Here is a 22,848-nt window from a genome sequence, read left to right as displayed (position 1 = left end):
TCCCTGCGGTTTGAGCTCGGCCCACTTCAAAGGATTTACTACAATCAAGCCTCCCTTTTCTTATCTTTTGCTCAGATTTAGTCAGGCAAAAACGAAATGGTGATAAAGAAACACTTAGTTTGGCAGAAAACTTCAGGTTTTTTTCTTAACGTTTCCAGACAGGTGCCCCACTTTTCCCCCCAAATGCACGTCCTTTCGGCGGGCTGCGGCTCTGCGGCTTGCACCCTACCAATCCAGACATGAAGTGAAGGCCTGAAACCCAGTGAGCAATTTTTGGAGAGGGCAAAGATATCCCCTTTGGTTCACGCTGACATGATGTGGCATCTGTGAGTTGTGTAACTGCAGTGGAAGAGGAAAGGTTGAGGGAGTCCAAAAGCGGTCACCGAGAGTTCACATCTCTCTGCTGCAGCAACAACAACAGCAAAAAAACAATGAATCTGAGTGCAGTCTAACACGTGGATTTTGTTTTTAGAATTATTTCATCTGCAGCGCGGCTGTCCAGCAGCAATCCTGATCTCCTTCTTTGCTGTTGGCCCTGCAGCCAAAGCTCCCAAGCTGTGCAGCGCAAAGAATCTCCCTTTTGTTTTAAAGAAAGGAAAGTTCCTGCTGATACTTTGAAATATGTGACTTCTGCTGAGGAAGCCGCACAGAACTACCTTCTACCTGCAGAGGAGGTCCTCCTGCAGCTCTGTTGGGCCTGTATTAAGCGTTCAGGTTTGGCTGGAGGAAATTCCCTGCAGCCCAACTCCAGATGTTTGCATGTCTCGATGCATTAATGCATCAATACAGGCTAAGGCTCTTACAGCAGTGTGTGCTGCATTAGCCACTGTCTCGTAACTCACTTAAAATCCGGCTCCTGCGGTTGAACTTTAAAGCTTTCTGCCAATTAAGGGCACTTGAGTGGAAAGCAGATCCGTGCCCTGTGCGGCTGGAGGATCACTTCGTCTTATTTCATTTGGAATCCCCCCTCCATCATGGAGACGACTCGTGACAGAACCGTTCTATTCGCAGGTCTTTCTACGCATCACGGCGTGTGAACTCTTCCTCGCACATTGGTGGTGACCTGAATGTCCTCAGTGACCACTTGGTGTTCATCGCCGCCGCCGCAGCAGCAGCAGTGACCTCCTGCCTCTGAGGGGCTGACGGCCATGTTTAGATTACAGCTCAGATTGATCAGGTGCCATGGAGAGAGCGGTAAACATGTTAGTTTGAATTCATTTATTGGCTCATTCTTTACACGGTTTGGTGTCTCGGTGATGAATGCGGAAACATAAAGTTTTTCTGTTTTTTTTAAGCTTTAAAATATAAAAAAGTGATGAAAAGGAGCAAAGGCTACGATATTTGTTCAATATTTGATTTACTGGATTCTTAATACCATAAAAAAACAGCTGTATTCATGTTTGGATTTCATGATTTAGCCTTGTTCAGGTTATTTCTCTAAATGTGTCCAATCGTTTTAAAATAAAGTTATTGCCTCTTTCTTCCCCCAAAGATTGTTTTACTTTAGTTGCAATAAAAAAAAACTGTAAACTGCTTCTCAGGATAAACAGTTTCCCATTTTTAGACCTAAAAATGTCATAAAATAACAATTTTGTTGCTTTAAATGAGCATTTATTGAACACATTTCAAGCTTGGAAAAATAATCTTGTGTCCTCACCTGTGGAAAAGCTTACCTGTGGATCTGAGAACTTCTGCATCTGTGCAGATATTTTTAAATGTAAATTAAAGACTCCTTTTTTTACCTTGGTATGTCCACGATTCATTCAATTAATTAATTCTTTGGCTTTTAAAATCCCTCCGATCATCTTTTGGTCTGTTTTCAAAGGTCTTTTCATTATGATGAGGCTGTTTTAATTAAATACTTGTTGTTTTCCAGCAGAGCGGCAGGAGTTTTATTCGAAATTTGCCTGAGTTGTTGGCGCAGAGCAACCCCGCCCCCTCTTCCCCTCCCTGGTGCTGAGAGCTTAGAGCAGGGAGCTTGTGGCCCGCTCGGCGTACTTTCTACGTCACAAAGCATCTTTTTGCATCTGCGATTTGAGGAAAGAAGCAGCAGAAATGCACCTTTGAGCTGAATTTTCTTTATGAATGTCTGTCATCAGAAAAATCCCACAAGAACACGTCAAAGACAAAAACCAGCATTTTCATCAGACTGGGTCTTTAGGTATTTTATGACTTTTAGGATTTGTCATTTTGTACATTTATTATCTTTGAATCTAAACAGCGGCTCCTCCAACTATCAGACACAGCGTTTCCCGTTAGCCCAACATTATTTTCATTCAAAGATTAACATGAAAGTTTTGAGCTTTAAAACTTTTGGTTTAAAACAAACATAACAAAGACTAAAGATGCATAATTGTCACATTCTTCAGTTTAGTTGAGCTTCACTTGTGTTTTTTTTCCACACAGTTTTGACTTTGCTTTCTTTTTGGATTCATACGTTTTAAATTTTTGTCTCTTCATGTTCGATCTTTTGTTCTAAGACTTACAAACTGTTTCATCTCAAATTTTGTGATTTTTGCAGCAAAAACATGACTTAAAACTTGGATGTTTTGGACATTTTCAGGTTCCTTGTGAAATTTCTTTGTAACATAATCAAAAATACATCCATAAAAAAATCTGCTGGACTTGTACCAAAAAGAAAAATTCAGAGCAAATTGTAACGGAGAAAAAAGATTAAATAGAAAAAAAAATACTCTCCGGACACCATTGAACCGAAATGAGTCCAAAAGTTTGGCATCAAAATTAATTATTTTGAACATAAACTCCAAGCTGACCCGCCGACCAATGGAACCTTTTCCCCTTAAAATCATAAATAAAATGCATTTTAAAGTAAAAAAATTCTGTAATTATTATTTTTTTGGCTGTATGTTTTTACCAAATGGGGTAACGGAACGTTTGAGAGACGGATCCCATCGCTGACCCATTTTCCATCAGCCCCAGGAGAACCGATGTGTGACAGAACGTCTGAAACTGTTGAGAGCAGGAGGCGGCGGCGGCGGCGAGCCGGTTGACCTTCAATCCTCCCGGTCCACAGCTCAACACGTCCACTGCTGCCGTGATTCATTTCTTCCAATCGGCTAAAAGACGGTAAAAGCTTCAGAAGTCAGGCAGTGAAACACCAAAACCGGTTTGGCTGTCAGAAGGGTTAAAGGTCACTGCCATGATGAAAAACTGTTCAGAACTGGACATCAGAAGAAGGATTTTTTTTACAGGAAATCTGTTCTTTAGCCAAAACTCTGGGGCTCGGTATGCAGAAGAAGACGGTGGAAGCCTTCTTTTTATTTACAGCCCAACTCTGATGAAAACGACGCTTTTGGTGTTTTTCTGATGATGGAGGACAAGTCAGGAAAGTTGAGTTTAAGACCGCCTCTCCGAGTGTTTCTTCATCCATGTCACTGTGAATCAGGAACCGACGGTTCACACCATCACTCAGTGGGGACCGCTCTGCAGAAACTAGGTCCTAGAAAACGACCCTTTTTCGGGGGGATTTTGGCTAAAAACTGCGTCGTCAGCATGAAGTTGGAACAGTTTGAAAACAGATGAAAAGATGACTGGAGTGGGACTTGAACCCCTCAAACATCTCGTGTCCATGCCTCCAGACTCGACAGCAGCGCTCCCCCCCACTCATTGTTCACGGTGATCCTCACGCCGAAAGCCCCCGTTTGTTCCTGAGCTCTGTGGCGCCACGCCCTGCGTCGCCCAGGTGTGGGAAGGTGTGTGGGGGGAGTACGGGTGGTCGGAGGGTGGCTCTGAAGAGTGTTTGCTGCACCATTTGGATCCCCGCCCTCCCTCCCTCCCAACAACCCCCTCCCCTGCTCCCAGGGTAAACCTCTTAACGCACGCGCCATTCACTGCCGGGTCAGGCCGAGGTCTCCGGCCTTTCACGCGTTGGCTGCTAATGAGGTTTCAAAATCACGGAGCGGGGTGACGGGAGTCTGACCCACACTGGAGACACTGAGCGGTGGAGCGAAGGCGGCACTCTGGCTTAAATCGCTTCTGACATCAAACCAGAGAACAATGTGCAGTAGTCTGAAAAGTGGCGGCAACTGCGATGCTGCATTTGACCTCAAAAGCGATCTGTGGATTTGCAGCTGCCTTTGGTAAGAGCTTCTAGACGGGAACGCAGTTCGACAAAAACGAGCAGAAAGATTTGAGAAAACAAAAATAAACCCAAAAAACCCAAATAAAGACCTTCAGGTTCTCAGTTTTACGGTTCGCTTTAGTTTGAACACCATTTCAAGAAGCTAAAAATAAACTGACCAACATTCCAGAAATGCAAAACTGAAAGAGTTCAATATTCATGACCCACCCCCCTTATCATTAAAACCAAAAGGAAAAAGGTTTTAAAATGGGCTCTGAGTTCATAAAAACAAAATTCTTCTCAAAGTTTTTAGTCATTTTTGGACTTTCAGGCAAACTTCGCTCCTCTGGAGATGTTTGCACAAAACATCCTCATGAGGAAATTCTGTGCTTTGCTTCAGGATTTATTAGTTTGTCTCCAAATCCAAAATAAGAGTTAAAAAGAAATCAACAAGAAAAATCCACATTCCTGCTTATATTCTTTTTATCAACAATACATTTAGTTCCCAGCCAGAAATATTCTTTTAATGTTTGACGGATTTATTCTGCAATTTTCACATTTCCCTTTTTAAAATTAGATAAATATAAAATAGTTTTATTTTATATTTTAACATTTAACTAATTACACTTCTTATTATTTTTGAACAATTTATCATAATTAAAGCAATTTACTGGTAGTTCTGTACAAACTCAGTACACTTTATATTGATCTGTTTTATACATTTAAATTGTCTGTAAAATTACATTTTTTGGTCTTTTTATCTTTTTATCTGTTTGTTTTTTGCATTTTTAAATGCTAAAATTAATTTTGTGTTTTTAGTACCTTTTAGATCAAATGTTTGCTGTAATGCAAAAGAGTTTTATTTATTTTATTTTGAATTTGACACATTCAGTAAAGGTACTTTGAGCAGAATATTATTTGTTATGTTTTTCTTTGTTTTCATTATTTTAATAATCATATTTTGGTTGTTATTGTAGTCTTTGAATGTGTGTCTGTTTTATTTGTGTTAAATATTAATTGCAAACAAAAGTTAATTTATTTAAATTAAAACCATGAGTGATCTACCTTTTTTCCATTTTCTTTTGAATGTGACATTTCAAATGTTTTAGTTTTTTTTATTTAAGATCTCAGAATAATTCCTGTTAATGAATTCATATTCCATATTTTGATTTTATTTGAAATATTTCTAGAACCTTTTCTGCAGCAGCTGGAAGCTGCTTTTGCTTCAGCGGTCAGACGCTCGGCTGCCGTTCCCTTAATCCTCTGTTTACAGACAGTCTGGCCTTCATGCTTTATTTATCAAATGTAAATTCATTTTCAGCAAAAATGAAGAAAGAAATAATTACAAACATTTTTAATCTCAAGTTAGTCTTGAATTAGAAATGTGTTTGGATGCATCATCAGTTTAAAGCAATTTAAAAGCAATCTTTTAATAAAGTTTTTTTTCTGTGCAAATGATTTTTGTTTAAAATTATTGAAAAGAGAAATAATTTTTACATTTACCTTTCTCATTAACTATGAATTTATTTGGCTTAAATAAGCAGAAAAATAAAGGAGAAGCTCCTCATGGTAGTTTTTTTAATAACAGATCTTTTCTTTTTTTTATTGAGGAGAATCGGGTCGGGCTTTCCATTTTAGAAAATAAACCAAAGACCATTTTACAAATAAAGAAATTGTTACATCATTCACAGGGTTACAGCCCATTTACATTTATACAGAAGTACAGGACCCCCACATCCGTCACAGTGGTCTGTGATGAAGGTCTCACAGGCCGGGGGGGTATGAAGGGCCCCCCCTCCGTCCCAGCAGAGCAGTGAAGGGGGCAGGTGAGTGTGGCTACAAAGATGGAGGAAGAAAGGATCACACAGGAGGAGAGCCATGATTCCACGGCGTTTGGCGGGAAACCCGCGGGCAGCAGCAGCCGCTGCTCATCCATCAGCACACTGGCCAATGGTGCGTTCACAGACCAACTGAGTGGACGGGAAACTTCAGTCCAGTGACAGCAGAGGGCGCTCTAGAGCTGTGTGCTGCAGCTGCTCGCCAGGAGCCATTTTCTGTCCGCCTGGCTCTGACCCTCATGTAAGTGAAGCGGCGTTGGGATGTTTACCCACGCTATCATGTGACTCTGAGACGTCCTTCTGAAGGTGGCAAACGCTGAGGAGGAGGAGGAGGAGGAAGGTTGAGTGCTTCTACAGATGGCAAACATGTCAAACTATCACAACTGCACAGCATCAGAGAAAACACCTCCTCAACTACAACCGGAGAGTTGAATACGACGGGCAGGCTGTGTAAAGTTAGCTGCAAACAACTGCTGTGCAACAAATATTTTCAACTATTTACACGCTCGCCGTCATCGCTCGCCGTCTTCACTCCTCTGGATATGCTCAAAGTGCCTCTGAACTTTGACTTGCAGTTTTTCAGCAGACAATAGTGTTGCTCAAATAAAACTAAATCACAGGAAAAAAATAAAGATTCTTAAGAAGATGCCAAAGCAAAGATTCATAAACCAAAAGTCCGCCATCAGCTGCTCTTCAAACGTCTTTATAGTGACTAGAAAACCCTGTGAAAAATACTCTGTAAGAAGAAAATCCAGCAAAAAGGGAAATATAAACCAATTTCAGCTTCACTCAGTTCAAGCAATGTCAAGGATAATTACTCCACTAATACCTCAAAGCCTTAGCAGCATCTATAGACATGCATTCCAATGAGTTTAATGGGGCTGGCGTGGACAAAAAACAAGAAGAAGAAGAAGAAACCTCTGTGGTGCATACTTAAGACGAACATAGAGGTTTTTATCGCTAAGCTACCGGACTAATGAAGTCTGATCAGCTGTTAAAACGCAGAGAAGCAAACAGAAGATGAGCCACAGGTGAAGAACGACACGAAGCTCCGGCAGCTTTAGAGTCGCCCCCCCCTCCCCCTTCAGCATCATGCAGCACCGCTTTGAAGAGCTTCCAGGGAAACGTTTGCTCTGGTGTGTCATTCTGCAGACACTTTTAAACCCAGGGGAGGACCGGCGAGCACAACCCCACTCTGAATCAAAGTGGGATGATGCAGGAAGTGAGGTCACTTTGGCACTCGACCCATTAACACCTTGAAGGCTCAGGTAGGGTTCTGAGGTTAGGAGAGTGTGGAAGAGAGAAGCAATCTGAGCAAAAATGAAACCGCTGTCCAGACAAAAATGGACAACTGTCCACAGCCGATCAGAGGAGCAGCAGACAGGTGGTGGACAGGCGTGTGTGTGATCAGAGCGCCTGCGACCGGGGCGGGGCCGCCTGCCGGGACCCGACGCGTCTGACTGATGGCTCACAGCTGGACCGCCGTGTCTGCCTGTCGGCTACAGGGGGGAAGCTCAGCGGGGAGCGCCGTGTGGCTGAGCGCTCGCCCCGTTTTTCCTCACAAACCCGGCCAGCAACACGACGACGGCCAAACAAAACCACTCATGTCTGCAGAAACCTGAAACAAAGTGACTTCAGGAGCTGAAAGGAAGAGTTTGCTGGAGTTAGAGACCAGATTCAGTGCAGAAACAAAACCCTTCAGACACAAATCGCAATAATATGAACCTCATATTTGTTTCTTCTTTCAATGGATGTCTCTAAGTTCTACTGATGAGGGTGCAGAAGAAAATGTTTACTAAAAAGTTATGTTAAGTTGGTCAAAGTCGAACTATAAGTCACTGAAGAAAATCGTGTGACGTCCCAAGACTCCAGGAGCTACCGCTTCTCCGTGCACGTGTGTGCAAAGCGTGCACGTTGAACAACGAGAGATCGAGTCTGACGTAAAGAACAGCACCGGCTAGAACCCGGAGATGAGGAGCACGTCACGCCGTCTCCTCCCCCAAACGTGGTTCCTGAATCATCATGGCGTGGAAGGTTCCTGATATGTACAGCACAGGAGTGAGGACAACAAGGTCTATTTGGCAGGTTGTGACTATTTCACTGTGAAAGGTAAAAAAAAAAATGGTGAGAGGAACTCTTCATCACAAAGTGTCCACAATTATAGAAAAATCCTCGCAGTGAGAAAAAGCCCAAACATTTTTCTTCATCTGAGGTGCGTGACGTGAATTTCCAGTCGCACTGACATCAGTCTTTGCAACAAGTTCTCTGATCCACGTGGGGTCCCCCCCCCCTCTTTCCTCCACAGGTCGCCCGGCAGACGCTCAGCGCGAGTCCAAACTGAAAACTGAATCCACGCCACTTTGAGGATGGCGTCCCGACCTTCTTCGTTTCTGCCCTTTTAAAGGGTAACTTTGCTGCTCGGTTCCTCTAGTGTACAACTTCATAGCCTCTCTAAATTGAGATAAACTCCATTCCTTCTCAGTTTGTCTCCTTTTCCTTTAAAATAAAAATAAAAACTTTACAAAATTAGCAGAGCAAACAAAACAAAAACAGTCCAAACATCAAATGGTGGAAGATTTGGGGGAAAACGTTGCTGGTTGTGTCAAAACCTCCTGGTTCTGGTTCTGGAAACGGCAGACTCTGCTACTGTCCAGCTCTTCTGACCACGAGAGTCAGGGGGATGCGTGTGGGGGGGGGGACTGAGGGGGAAAGGGGGGGGGGGGCATCTGGGGCCGGATGGAAGCCCGGTGGGAAGACCAGACACACTGTCACGCCAAAGAGGAAGAGGGGAAAAAAAAAGCATCCTCTCCATCCTCCACACCCAGAGCCCCCCCCCCCCGGACTCTTTTCGGGGTCAAACCTCCACCGACTGGATCTGGTTCATCTGCGCCCGCATCGTCTGGATGCTGTTGAGGATCTTCTTCTGGTGGCCTGCTAGCGTCACACCGACCCTCAGGATGTCCCTGCGGAGCACAGAAACAGACGACCGACTCGTGTCACCGCAGGTTCTGACCGCTCGCTCCCGACCCGGCCATGCGCGGAGCCGCTTTCACACGAGTGTGCAGCGAGGCGGCGGGCGCTCAGTCAGGAACGCTGACTGTGCAGAAAACAACACAAGTCATCGAGAATATTTACAGTTGAGAATCATAGGAGGACGTCGATGAGAAAACTCCGCCATGAAACTCTGTCTGGCTCGTTTCTGAGGCCCGACAGCAACTGTAATCGCACGCTTACGCCAAAAAAAAGTTTCTGTGATTCAAAGTTCTTAGCAGATGTGGTTAACCCCACCCTTCCTACGCAACCCAAAACTGCCAATGACACATTTACAGCATCTCCTTCCTGAGGACGCAGAACGAGGCAGAGGTGCGCCAAAAGAAATAATTAAACGGCGTATCAAGACGGCGGTTTTTTAGATAAATAGTGTTTGCTCAAAGCTGAGCCGTTTTTTTGGCTTTTCTGCACGTAAAAATTCCCTCTTTTAGGTCTGACATGACAGGACACCCTCACAAACACAGTCTGGTTCTTGCTGAACAGCCGCAGACGACCTGCAGCGCATGGGAACACGTCGGTACCACCTCAACCAGAACCAACCAGGAGGAAAGCTCATGTGAGAACAGAACGTTAGACAGAATACAACCCAACTTTACCAACGACAGGAGTGTTTGTGGAAATATGTTTCCAAAGAGATTGAATAAATAAATGAATCCTGAACGTGTGGCATGAATGGCGGTTAGGAAAGGGTTCACATGCAGCTCCAATCAAATTAAGTCAATGCAGTTCTCATTTTTCGGGCTCACGCTGGAGCCACACATAATCACTAAGCAGTGATTGGTCTTTTTTTATGGCAACCAATCAAGAGCGAGCTTGTTAGAAGGCCACACCCCTACCACTTGAAATCTGTCCATCATTTTTAACGTTGGATGTGGGGGCCAGCAGGCTGCAGCTACTTTTATCGAGACGTCTGACAGCAAACACTTTGGACACCCCTGTCAAAAACCGGCCAAAGGTTTGGTGAGATGAAAATGTGTGAGGCCATCCGGCACTCTTGGAACCACTTTTTTAGCCAATTCGAACACGCCCATTCGGTCCACGGGCCGGACTTTGGACATGCCTGGCCTAAGACTTGAATAGATTGAACTACAGAAAAAATGAGAAATGTTTAGAACACGTTACAAAACAAGTTATCAGAGCAAGAATGGTTGTTCTGACCAATAGAATGACTGACTGAGTTTATTTCTCTATAGAATTTATGGGATTTTGGCTTCTTGGAGCCACATCCTGAGTCGTCACTCTGAGGAGAATCGTTGGGTTTTTTGTTTTTCTCACGATTCCTCAACCTGATAATGGAGCAAAGTAAAAGCTCAATCACAGGAAAACTGACACGTTTGATTGTTTTTGAATGTTATTGACCCTTTCAGACTCGGATTCAGCGTGTTGTTGTGGATTTTGTTCGATGGAGTTTCTGATCAGAACCATATTGGACTTCTGTCTTGGATGTACACACACATCTAGAAGACTGTGTGTTTCTTTTTGTATGACCAAATTCATCTCCCTCTGTTATTGTAAATCTTAGCAAAAAAAGAACTGAAGCTTGTGTTTCTGTCAGCCTCAGGTTTGCAGTTCGGAGGAAATATTGTTCAGTGTCTTTCTTAAGTGGGCTGATTTCTGCAGAAGTTCATATGTTGTTGTCGTACCTACGGTAGAAACTATGGATGCCGGTCCTTTCTTTCTGCCTCATGTTTGTCCAACTTACGATCTGATAATTACATCCAGAGTTCGCATCTCCTCTGGCAGCCCACAGGCCATGTCTGGTTCCTGTGTGGCGTTTGGACTGAGACCCAGAAAACACTCTTCCTGTGAAGGTTTTTCTCAATCCCAAGAATGAGGAATCACTAGCACTTACTCCATAGTCATCTGAGAGACCACATCAAACGTAGAAAAGTCCGAATTGGCAAAGTTGTCTTTGTACTGGCCCATCTTGATGGCGTCCAGCCACTCATCCACAGAGCTGAAGGTAGAAAAGTCTGGAATGCTGCGATCCAGGAGGGGGAGATGAACACTGAGGGAACACAAGCAGGATATATTAAACATTTTGATGGTGGAGAATGACAGTTGTGTTATGATAGCCACTCCAGACCACCTGTGTTTGATTTAAAAATGAATTATGCTACATTAAAGAAGAAAAAAAAAATAGACCGAGCCTTCAGGATCCCACAGACCTCATTATGAGCCAATACTTTCCAAACTGATTCCTCACAAAAAGGTATTTTCCCAAATGAAGTGATGGGCTTCAGGGAGCCAAAGTATCCAGTCTATGTCTGTGGAAAATCTGCTCCGTGGCAGTTCGCTCCGCCGCAAGCGGGAACGCAGGCTGGGATGACGGAAATCAGCAAAGAGGCGCTCAAAAGAAACCAACACCCCGAGCTGAAATGCTTGAAAATGTTTTGTTTTGCAAACTGTGCGAGTGCCTCAACCGACAATTTTCCTGAAGCGTTGGTGGGAACGGTTCATTCTATCAAATCAAGAGGCTTTCATTTACATAACCACTCGATGCCAGTGGAAACAAGAAACACGGTGTTTGGCAAATATGAGCCGTGTCATGGATGTCATTGTAGCTGCAGCGTGAAGATCCTGGAAGAAAAAGCGAAGCCTTGGCGCTGACTGAGCTTCAGCGGCTCAAAGATGTTCCTTCTATCAGTTTGAGACGATGCCAAGAACAAAAACAAAAGCTGTCTTTTCATTGTAGAGACCTATCCATGAGCAAACATGATGCAATGAGTCGACGAAAGAAGGAAAGAGCAGAGATCAAGGAGATCAAAATCCCTGTGAGCCGCCTCCGTCACTCACCCCGAAGACAGAGGAGTCATGGCCTTCAGGGTGTTGGGGTTGCGGATCATCTTGTCGAGGTTGTTTACGATCTGGCTGAACTTGGGCCGGTTGTTGCGGTCCTTTTGCCAGCAGTCCAGCATCAGCTGGTGCAGCGCACTGGGACAGTCCATTGGCGGGGGGAGCCGGTAGTCCTGCTCTATGGCGTTGATGACCTGCAGGGGGAGACACAGATTTCTAAAGAGGCTCTACGAAGAGGAGTTTATTTGACGGAGAGGAAAGAGTACAGAAACAAGAATTGGAGCCATTTTTTTTGAAATAGCACAACATCACTAAAATACTACAAAGTATTTACTACAAACTGTACTCTCAGGCACAAACCACAACTTTTAGTACTCATGGAAAATAGTTTATGATGCAACGCATTTAGCATGTTCTATATAATTAACTGGTCATGATGGGACAAGCCTTCTCCTCTGCTACTGCATTTTCTTAGATTAACCTAAAGCTGTAGATGAGTTTTGGTCCCAAACACACACCGTGTGTACGCAGCGTCACAAGCTTTTAATCAGCAGCCTCTCATTGCAAAAGTGCTTCAGTCAGTTACGTGTTTAAGCTTCAACTTATCTAAAGTCTTCCTGACACAATGAGCTGCTTTTTTCTCTAAACAAACACCTGCAACAAGCCGCCTTTCCAGGAAAACGCCCTGCTTGGCTCTACACCTTCTGAGCTTCTGCTTGTGTTGGATTTTAAAACTGAGTTCATGGGGATCCTTAAAGAACTGCTTTTGACATTGATCTTCAAAACATTTTGGTCATACGGTTTTCAAATTTGGCCAAAATTCAGGAGGAAAAAAAACAAAAATCTACAGGACCACGTCAAGAAAACCAGTTATTTATGAGAGTCATCATGACTGTTGGAGACCAGACCCTGGAATAACATAAAAGTGTCTTGTAGTCCTTGGACAGATGAGGGTAAATGTAATTAAATTCTATTAAGAAATACTTGATCATGTAGATTTACTTATTCATTTTTTTCTTGATAAATTGTCAATAGGTGCATTTAAAAATGCATCACCATATTTTAATTTAATTGATTTTTCATTATTCTGTAATGTATTTATTAATTTTTATGTTAAATATATTTTTGCCTTTTTTTGTTACTACTTTGTGTATTTAATACTATTTTGTGTGTCTTAGTGAGAATTTCTAGTTTTGTGTGTCTGAATATCAGGAAACAAGATCAGTCATGTTGAATAAAGTAAATAACAAAGGTTATCCAGACCCCGCCCACCAATGAACAGATGCTACCATACGGTTTCTGTTTTGGGATGAATATTTTTAACCTTAAAAAATTGTCATTATAGCTTGGCCCCCCCGATCAACCCCTCTGGAGCCGGATCTGATGAAGAACATCATCTCTGCTGTGATAAACAGGAAATTCTGTTTGTAAACTGACGACTTGAAGCAGCAAAGACGAAGCAAGTAACGAAAAAATAAAAAAATAAAGGTAAAGTTGTGAAAAAACTCAGTTTTTCCTCACACAAAAAAACAGCTTTTGTCATATTTTAGTACATCTTTAATCTCTTTCTCCAAAAAAACACATTTTTCCGAATCCTGACACCACAAAAAGGCGGAGCACCACCGGCAGAGAGGAACGGCCTAAAAGATACTTGCAGCCCCCTCCTCATTATTAGGATCATTACAGAAGCACCATTCAGAACAAGATTAATCTCATTCACAAGGCCTCCAAACGCGGACCCCGATGGAGCAGAAACGCTATTTGCAGCTGCTAATATGATAACTGTTGAGGTCCTCAGTCCCTCTTAGCACATTAGTGTTTCTTACTTTCAATTTGAAACTATTTTCATTATCTCTCCACCCATAATTTGCTCTCTCCTCCACTGCCCAGAGGGAGACGGAAAATGGAGACTCCAGTCAAGAGCAGAAATTGAGCTCTGCTGCGCATTTCAAATGATCTGATTATGTCTCTGTGGTGTCTTCGCTGGAATTTTCATATTAAGCCATGTGTTTTATATCAGGGAAGGCAGATACCGATGAAAAAATGTGTCTGTCTGGGGCCTCTGAGGCTGCCAGAAAGACTGTGTGTGAATTTTGTTGGTGAAGGGTTAGGGTTAAAAAACCCTATAATACGTACATCTTGGTTGGTCATGTCCCAGTAAGGCCTCTCTCCGTACGACATGACTTCCCACATGACGATCCCGTAGCTCCACACATCGCTGGCAGAGGTGAACTTCCTGTACTGGATGGCCTCGGGGGCAGTCCATCGGATAGGGATCTTCCCCCCCTGTGAACACAAGAGGCATAATCTAAGCGGAGATTTGAAATCTGACCGTCGCGGTGTCCCGGATTTACAGAGAGAGACGCGGTTCCTGCAACAATCCTGAGAGTAACCCAAACTGGCAAACGGACATGGCGAAACCCAGAGGAGGACTCTGTGCCTCATAAACTTTAGTAGTGGAAAGACGAGTGGACTGGAGAAAAGATAGTATTTGTCTTGTCAGACAGAGGGAGCAGATTGGGAGCACACAGCTGTGTAATCTTCTGGCAGTAACAGATGAGCCGAATCTTTTTGGATGGAGGGACGCGCCCCTCCACAAACATTTCAGCCTTCCAAGAAAACTGATTGGCTTCAGAGCAGGAGGTGAGATTCAAATATTTCCTACCAGAGCACTTGTGTAAGTGGGGTCGGATGTATCGTCCTCCAAGAAGCGGGAGAGGCCGAAGTCTGACACTTTGCAAACGAGGTTGCTATTGACCAGGATGTTCCGGGCCGCGAGGTCGCGGTGCACGTAATTCATGTCGGCGAGATACTTCATGCCTGAGGCGATGCCTCGCAGCATTCCGACCAGCTGGATCACCGTGAACTGCCCGTCATTTTGCTGAAAAAACAAACAATGTGATAATTAATAGAGGTCCTCTAACACTTTGGGTCACCTGACATTTATTGGAAGCATGAAGGGGAGCCCAGTTTAAATTAAGAATCAAAACATCGGATTTCAACCACTCTGAAATCATCTAACTTCTTTTAACATATAAAGCATCTGGAAATAAAATCCCAGAGAATTCATTTTATACATTCTCTGCATCACAAAAGTGTCTTTGTAGATGAAGTTGGAGTTGGTTGATCCAAAGGATGTTTTTGCTGCTTATCAGAGTAGCCTTCAGTTGTCTGATGAGCAGCCAAACCCCGATGACGTCAAGTCTTCACAAACATACATTTAAATGCTAATTACACCTGCCTCCACCCCCACTCCCATCTCCTAGCTGCAGCTGCTCATGCCCCTTAGTCTTGACTTTAAGGGTTCATTCATGGTAGCATGTAGGTTTATGTCTGCATTAACTCCAGCTTGATTTATGTCTTTGGATGGAGATCTCCCTCTGGATGGGACTTTTACCATTGGAGACATTTGCACCAGATGACTTTCTATTGCTCTGTTAAAGGCTGCTCAATGCTTAAGGCACTAATGGTTTTTAATTGTGGCTTTAGCTGAGGGTGTAGTATGCTAAAACTGACGTCACCGAGCACTAAAATTTAATGCAGAGAAACCTCTACCACCAGGAGGACTGGTCACTAGCTGTGTTTCCAAATTCAATGATCCATGCTAGTCCAAAAGCATTGAGGGGCTTCAAGATCTTCTTCAGGTCATGGTGGGCCGCTCTCTACACGTGGGAGGGGTTACGGATGAAGCCATTTTAGGAAATGGTTGTTGGTGACTTTCTAGAGGATCTGTGGATTCGACAACTCCACATGACACACTCAACATTTGATGAGCTGTGTGACGCTGTGGAACCTCTGGCTCGCCAGTGATATCCGGTGGTTGGTCATGTGACTCATTTAATTAGAAAAAAAAGCGTTTTTCAAAATATGTAACTTTTTTATCGAGTTTTTTATCCGAAATTGTCATGTTTCCATTTGGCAAATTTACTATCACAACTCCAATTTGCACAGTTTCACTGTCAATGGGATTAGCATAGTCAAGCTACTGTTGTCTCAGACTGCCTAGAATCAATACAGCTGCATCAGTTCAGAACAAAACATTAAAGGGCTGTTATCTCACATACTAATAATAGATTTGGGGCATTCTATTTATGCGGTGTTTAGTTTTCCTAGAATTATGCACATTAAACAATCTTTATTCACACATTTGAGCTCGCTATGTCTCACCAGAATAAAACGAAAGAAACAAGAATAAACAATAAACTAGAATTGTAATGAATACGTTTAAGACTGCTACTGAGTAGCAGCTACACTATAAAATATAAATGTGTGTTCCAAGTAAAGTATCATCCCACAGTTTGTACAAAACACGACTAAAGCCTTCATCCCAACTGTAATTACGGCTGGATACGGGCTAGGAGCCAGTACTCACACCTTACTAGCGACTAAGGACACTGTACCACAGCATCACCTATACGTCATAAATGCAGCATCCATTGGCCTTACAAATATTTCACGATACATCCCCACACTCACGAACACAGTACTTTCCACTCCATGTCCCTTCGGTGGTCGTACGGGCCTCAAATGGACTGCAGAGGCAGCCGTTCCTCTCTACGACCCTCCACGGCCCCAGACAGTCCAAAAAACCCGCAGCATCCCCCGTTTGAGTGCATGTGACAAAGGCTCAAGCAGGTTAAAGTTACCCACAGTATTCACATGTGTTTTAAAAAAGCAAATGGAGGCCATTGAGGAGTCTGGTTGGTTTGTATGACACTGCGTCAGTCTGTTCCTGTGAGACGGTGGTTAGAACGCCGTAGCTCCCAGGTGGAAATGTTCAACCTTTCTATTAGATATAAAAACACCATATGGACATGTTAACAAGGTCAAAAGTCTGATTTTCACCGGAGGCGCCCTTTTAGTACCCAACTGCCAGCCAGATGTCGTTTTTTTATTGCTAGTTAGGCTTTTGTTTACTGTGGACCCAATACTTTTTTTTAATCGTCCTTTTAATGTGAGATCCTTAAAATAACTACTTACAATATTACTGGGAAAAAAAACAATTTGATTCACTAGGTCAAACAGTGAAACGCAAAAGAACAGGAGTCTCTGTTTTAGGAAACGTCTCTGCAGGACACATATGCTGTAGTTTTGAGTTAAGCTCCACTGGGCTGGTTCTGACGGTCCGTCTACAGCTGTTCCTGTCACCGGTTTGATGACGGCTTAACCCCATGCATGGGGAGTGTCTGGAGCAGTGCTGCAGCTGTGCCTCCAACTGTGCACACCTGCACTCTCCCCACCACCCACAACGATGCCAGGAACTCAAGGGACTGCCGGTAATGGTGCATGGGAGCACAAGGCTGAGGGTGGAGGGGCATGAAGGCTACCAGGGGAAGCTGGGGTGGGTCAGGTGAGGAAGCACCGCCACATTCCTCCAACATACTTCTCCCCGAGTTGCTTTGGTTGCATGAGCCGATGCTTCTCCTTGCGTGACGCTGCCTCTTTGTGGTTAACCACGATGCATTATTTATGAAACCTCTGCAACCAATACACGGCAGAATCGACTGTTTGCAAGTAATCTAATTGGAAAATATTTGTTTTATGTCTTTCAGATCAAGTTAACTGGAAAATTTATGAGCAGCGAGAGTAAAGGTTTGAAGTGAAATGTATGTCTGACATGCATTAGCTCTGCTTGATCAGCCTAAAGTTGCTTCCAGAGACCTTTAAATGTTCTGTTCCTAATCCATCTACTGCTAAAAAACAAAAGACAATCTTTCAGGAGCTGCATCAGCCCATTAAGAACAAAATATATCCCGGTTTCCCCAAAAGACGCAACCCCAAACCAAATCCCAGTGTCAGAAACAAAACTGTAAACTAAAAAAAATGCCAGAAAGAAGGGCGTACATCAGAAAATGCTTACTAAACATCATCCTGATGGCAGCCTGCATGTCGGTTTTAAAATGGTTTACGGCGCCCTGAAGGAGAAGGTCTGCACTGAACCGTGTAACACTTCAGGCTGTTCACCGCGTGGATACAGGCAGGCGCTATCCACCTTCAGTCCAATACATGTCAGTCTCACAAGACGGACCAGCAGTAAAGAGGTTTTCACAGCGTTGGCTGCCATAAGGAGCATCAAAGAAAACTGAAACTTGTGGTCCAATTCTCACAGCATCTCATCCATAAAACCTTTTTATCTCCATATGGTACTTCCTGGTCCCGAGGTAGAGCCTTAAGACGATACTCTTCAGGAAGTGCCAAAGGGACGATGTCTATAAATACTTTTCTCCCTGAAGAACATCGTCCTAAGACTCTACATCGAGAAAACGTCCGATTTAAGACGCCTGGTACTGATGAACAGTTTACGTGATTTATAAACAATTTAAATATCTTTATTTTTTAACTAATAAGTTAGTTGGATTTTTGGTCACCACAAATGGTCTCCCACCTTCATGTCGCAGCAGTGACATCATAACCAAGAGACAATGCAGTATAATGATTTTATGTTTTATATCACATTTAGGGGTGTGTACATGAAGCTAAAGTGTGACAACTCTTTCCATATACCATGAAATGTCATGTCAATGTCATGGAACGCTTCAGAAAACGTGGGAATACACGAGGAGCCTCAGTACGCAGTGGGTCATTTGCTGAATCACTGTGACTCAATATAAATTTATGTGACCACGTGACATATTTTTAACAGTAATTCACCAGGAAAAGATTTTATTTAAAAGAAAAACAAATCGTGTTCACAGGAGTCATGTCAAATGTAAAACGAAATGTTGTGGTCATTATTTTTTGCTAAGTTTCATTTTGACGGTTATCCTTCCCCATATCGACGCACATTAGTGCAGGTGCAATGCATTGTAAAAGGAAACTGTACAAAAATGATATTGTTTTTACTGTCACTTTTCTTACGGAGAAAAGTCAAAGCCAGCACTTTAGCATTAAAACAGCTCAAAAACAGGCTTCTGTTGTCTTAACATCGCATGACACGTGAGCTTCTATTGTCTGAATGTGATCAGAAAGCCAGTTTCACGTTTAAACATCCTATTTTCCTTTAAACCTTCAAAGGGTCTAAATTATTTATGCTGGTTGTAAAGATGAGGGCATATAATAACCTTTTCTGGCAGGATCGGGAAATTTAAAAATTCAGTGAAATCATAAGAGGTGAATAATTCTTGTCAGGAAGCAGAAGAAAGAATAATGGGAAGATATAATGAGAAATGAAGCATATTCTGCAAAAGGACAGACTTCAAAGCCCAGAGAAAAGGAAAACTGTGAGGCACAGATAAGCAGAGGCAGTTTAGAACACAACAAAACATACATTTATTTATTTATTAATAATAATAAAACTTATTTTTTATAGGAGATTCAAGATAAGAATCACAAAGTGCTTCACAGTAAAACAAAGAGACTGATGTATTGTTTGTGTAAACGTTAACTTTTTGAAAAGCAGACGTACTGTCCTCAGTGACATTAGATGCCTGGGTGGTCGTCCTCCCTAACAGAATCATGGTAAAGTCATCGTAGTGGCGTGATCCTTCAGGCTCAGCGAAGCACTGAACTGCAAATGTGACACTTCAGAGCAGCTCCCAACGTCTGCCTGTGGCTTTAAGCTGCTTCATAAACTGTCGATCTGACATCAGATGCAGCATACAGATGGTTTTTTTATCATTTTATTTTTTATCTACCAGTGCTGTCTTCCCTTAAGCCCCTCTCAGATGAAAATTGGTGTTTTTAACATCTTTGGGCTTTTTATTTTTTATGACGGAGGACATGTATGAGAAAATAAAGCTCAGAAATTGAATTTCGGAGAACTTTTTCCAGAGTACAAGTCGCGTTGTTTTTCATAGTTTGCCCTGCCTTATACTCATAAGCAACTTATTTGTGATTTTTTTATTTTAAACAGTCTCATATATTTGTTATTTTCCCACTAACAACCACTAGAGGGCGCTGTAGGTGCAAATATCCATATTTGCTCTTGACAGCAACACAGAAGAAGAAGTGCCGTTAGAAAAACCAACATGGAATCTGACTGTTCTCCTCCTATGTTTCTTATTTGCATTAAGACATTCTTCTTCTTTTTGTCATTTTGTTGCACCACTAACGTTAGGTTGGGGTCGGGAGGGGCTGTAAGCCAGCGGGAGAGCATGTAAAGCTGTTATGGGTGATGGGAAGTAGAGGTGGGATTGCTAAACGGTTCTGTCCACAAGTTACAGGTGAATTTTTAATGAACTTCTGCCGCTCTGCAGAAACTATGTTCTAGAAAATAACAGTTTTTTTATTTTTTATTTTAGCTAAAGGCACTAAAATCACAATTTAAACTGGGAAGACGTTGAAAATAGGTCAGTAAATGATCGGAGTGGGGCTTTAGATGCATCCAATCATAAAACTGTTATCTTGTAAACTTGTAATTCAATTCAATTTTGTTTTGTTTGCAATTCTACATTTTATGTAGCATTTATTTTATTTTTTAATATCTTGTTCTTTTATTTGCACAAGATCATTGCAACTTTATGTTAATATTATTAGTTTTGGATAAAAATATTTAGAAATAAAGCTTCTTACTCTGAGGAAAGTGTCCAGAGATCCGTTCTCCATGAACTCAGTGATGATCATGACAGGACTGCTCTTGGTGACCACGCCCTCCAGGTGAATGACGTTAGGATGGTCAAATTGCCCCATGATGCTGGCTTCACTCAGGAAGTCCCGCCTTTGCTTTTCGGTGTAGCCAGACTTCAGGGTTTTAATGGCTACAAACATCTCCCTTTTACCCGGAAGCTTTAGGTTTCCGCTGCACACTTCGCCAAACTCTCCTGGTGACATTAAAAGAAAAAGAAAACTTTACCCAGTTCAGTCTGAACCCCTTCTGTTTTTTTCAGTGAGTTGGCTCTGTTACCTGCACCGATGACCTGCTCAATCTTCACGCATGATATGTCGATCTCCTTGGCGAACTCCCTCACAGCCTCGTTGGGGTCCTCATACGTGAATGGATCGATGTAAATCTTCATTCCTGGAGTCACTTGTAAGACAGGATGAAACCTCTATAATATTTCATTATATCTCAAATGCAGCAACAATCCATTCTTCCCACATTCCTGTACAACTGTGGGATTTCTGCGTATGACACGGGAGCTCTGAAGGTCGGGAGATGGAGGAGGGGCATGTAATTATAAATAAGTCTCAACAAGCGCCTCTTGGCTACTGTGCACTGCTGTGCAGTCAGCAAGGACATGGCAGCTCCTCTTAGTGGAGATTCGCTGGGTTAATATACACATCATCTCTGGTGAGCCACAGAGCCATTAACACTCAGGAGAGAAGCCCAGGTCCTATATCAGCGCCGCTCAGCTCCGTTCCCAGTAATAAATTGGCTGTCCTAAGCCCCGATGCCAGGTAAATTAGCTTAAGGTGGCCTTTAAGTGTTCAAGGACTTGGGAGTCCTGAGTTTTAAATCCGATTATTCTGCTCATACCTCCACTTTCGACCCGAGGCTAGGTGAACGGAGGCTAAACTCATGCCGGGGTTTCGGCTGTGCTGGAAGGACGTGCACACAGCGCCAAACCTGGCATGCCACACCGACAACAGATGGAAAGCATCTTTCCACGCGAAACCCCCCATTAACAAATCCTACAATCTCCTCTCAAGCTGAAAAACTATGCAGCAGACCACCAAAACAGCAAAGGCAGAAGCCTGAACTATGACAGACTTTTCTGGCTGCTGAGAGGACCTGGAAGTATCTATGGCCTCAGTCAGGTACCTCCGTATGGGTCAACGACCGTACAGATGCTGGTTTTGGGTTGTCCAGCTCTGTAGAGGGTTGTAGATAGGAATGGTTGCATCGTTAGAGGAGTGTGGCTGTGTCTTGTTGTTCCCCTAATGCTCGTACAGCCACTTCAAGAAAGGTCATTAGAATGGAATGTACCATTTTCCTGCACGTGGTCAGTGTATCGTGAAGTATTTGTAAAGATACCAGAAGTTACACACACTTATGACATACGGCTGACATAGCGACACATAAAATATTTCACGATACACTTACCACAGGCAGTGACAATGGTCCGATCCATTTTCATGATCTCCGTCGAGGTGGCCATACAAGCTTAAGGGGAACTGCAAGACACACCTGCAATCCCCTTAAGATGCAGCCGGTCCTACGACCCTCCACGGACCCGGACAACCAAAAACCCCTTACTTACCCCAACACGTTGCATACGTGTTCACTACGACCAGTCGCCCACAGTATGCTGTTAGAAACAAATGAAGATTTTCTCTTTGCGGGTTCCCCAAGCGGCCTATGACTTTGATATTTAGTGCGAGCCACCTGTGTGCCCCGTACAGGTTTGACCGTTATTTGGCCGCAGACAGCCTAAATCTGCCCGTAAGGGCAGTTAAACTAAGATGTTCACTGGAAGAGACTTTCCTTAACCTATTATTGGACATATTGTTTAACAGTCTTGGTTTTTCTATCTTCTCTTACGTTTCAAAGTAATTTACAGAACCACAGGCAAGAAAAAGTTGTAATTTAAAAAAACAAACGAGCCAAACAGGTTCGTTAACTTCCTTTGCAGACGGAACTGGGCCTTTAGTCAGGGTGAAGACAGACCAGCATCAGTGTTTCAGACCGAGCCGGGATGTCATTCCGTCTCAGCTCTGTCTCCCAGCAAAATCGCAGCACTGTTGTCGTTTGAACTTTAAAAAGCATCAGGTAATTTTGTCTTTTGGTCATATCTTTATAAAATTTCAACAATTAAAAAAAAACAGGATGCTTGCATTTATGTCCCAAAGGCTGTAATGTGGGAGAAAATTGACCTATTTCCAGCACAAAGGATTTAGTTAGCAGTGAAACGTGAGGCGCCTGTTTCCAGCAGTAATTTTGATGTGGTTAAATCCAGGTTCTGGGGGGGTGGTGGCTGAATCAAACAATAGGCAAGATTGCTCCAATGTGTGCGTGTGTGTGTGTGTGTGTGTGGGGGGGGGGGGGGTATGAAGCTGTGCAGGGCCATAGCCAAGGACAGCAGCTCGTACGGTGGTAGTCATGGAGACAGGTGTGCGAGGCTCTGGAGTGGTAACTGATTGCCATGGGGATGACTATGTGACGTGGTTGTCATGGAGACAGGTGTGTCTGATGCAGAAAAAAAA

The 22,848-nt window shown here is 43.1% G+C and overlaps 1 protein-coding gene across 4 annotated transcripts in view; it reads right to left on the bottom strand.

Annotated features, from left to right (window-relative positions):
* Positions 1–5,589: 5,589 nt before the first annotated feature.
* LOC101165974 (ephrin type-B receptor 2) overlaps positions 5,590–22,848 on the bottom strand; it is a 148,246-nt gene continuing 130,987 nt past the window's right edge. For 2 of the 4 annotated variants that reach the window (XM_023955297.1, XM_023955298.1), the window contains exons 10-16: positions 20,609–20,722; positions 20,278–20,525; positions 14,432–14,647; positions 13,903–14,052; positions 11,767–11,960; positions 10,823–10,978; positions 5,590–8,882 (exon numbers count right to left, since the gene is read on the bottom strand). In XM_023955297.1, coding sequence (XP_023811065.1) covers positions 8,774–8,882; positions 10,823–10,978; positions 11,767–11,960; positions 13,903–14,052; positions 14,432–14,647; positions 20,278–20,525; positions 20,609–20,722 — 1,187 coding nt within the window. In that variant the 3' untranslated portion in view covers positions 5,590–8,773. Of the gene's footprint in view, positions 8,883–10,822; positions 10,979–11,766; positions 11,961–13,902; positions 14,053–14,431; positions 14,648–20,277; positions 20,526–20,608; positions 20,732–22,848 lie in introns of all 4 variants that reach the window. The other 2 variants (XM_023955295.1, XM_023955296.1) reach the window with 1 other exon arrangement.

The sequence above is a fragment of the Oryzias latipes genome, chromosome 5, assembly GCF_002234675.1.
Source record: "Oryzias latipes chromosome 5, ASM223467v1".
In the NCBI taxonomy this organism is placed as follows: Eukaryota; Metazoa; Chordata; class Actinopteri; order Beloniformes; family Adrianichthyidae; genus Oryzias; species Oryzias latipes.
The sequence above is the reverse complement of the archived record's forward strand: the minus strand, read 5'-3'. Positions and strand labels throughout refer to the sequence as shown.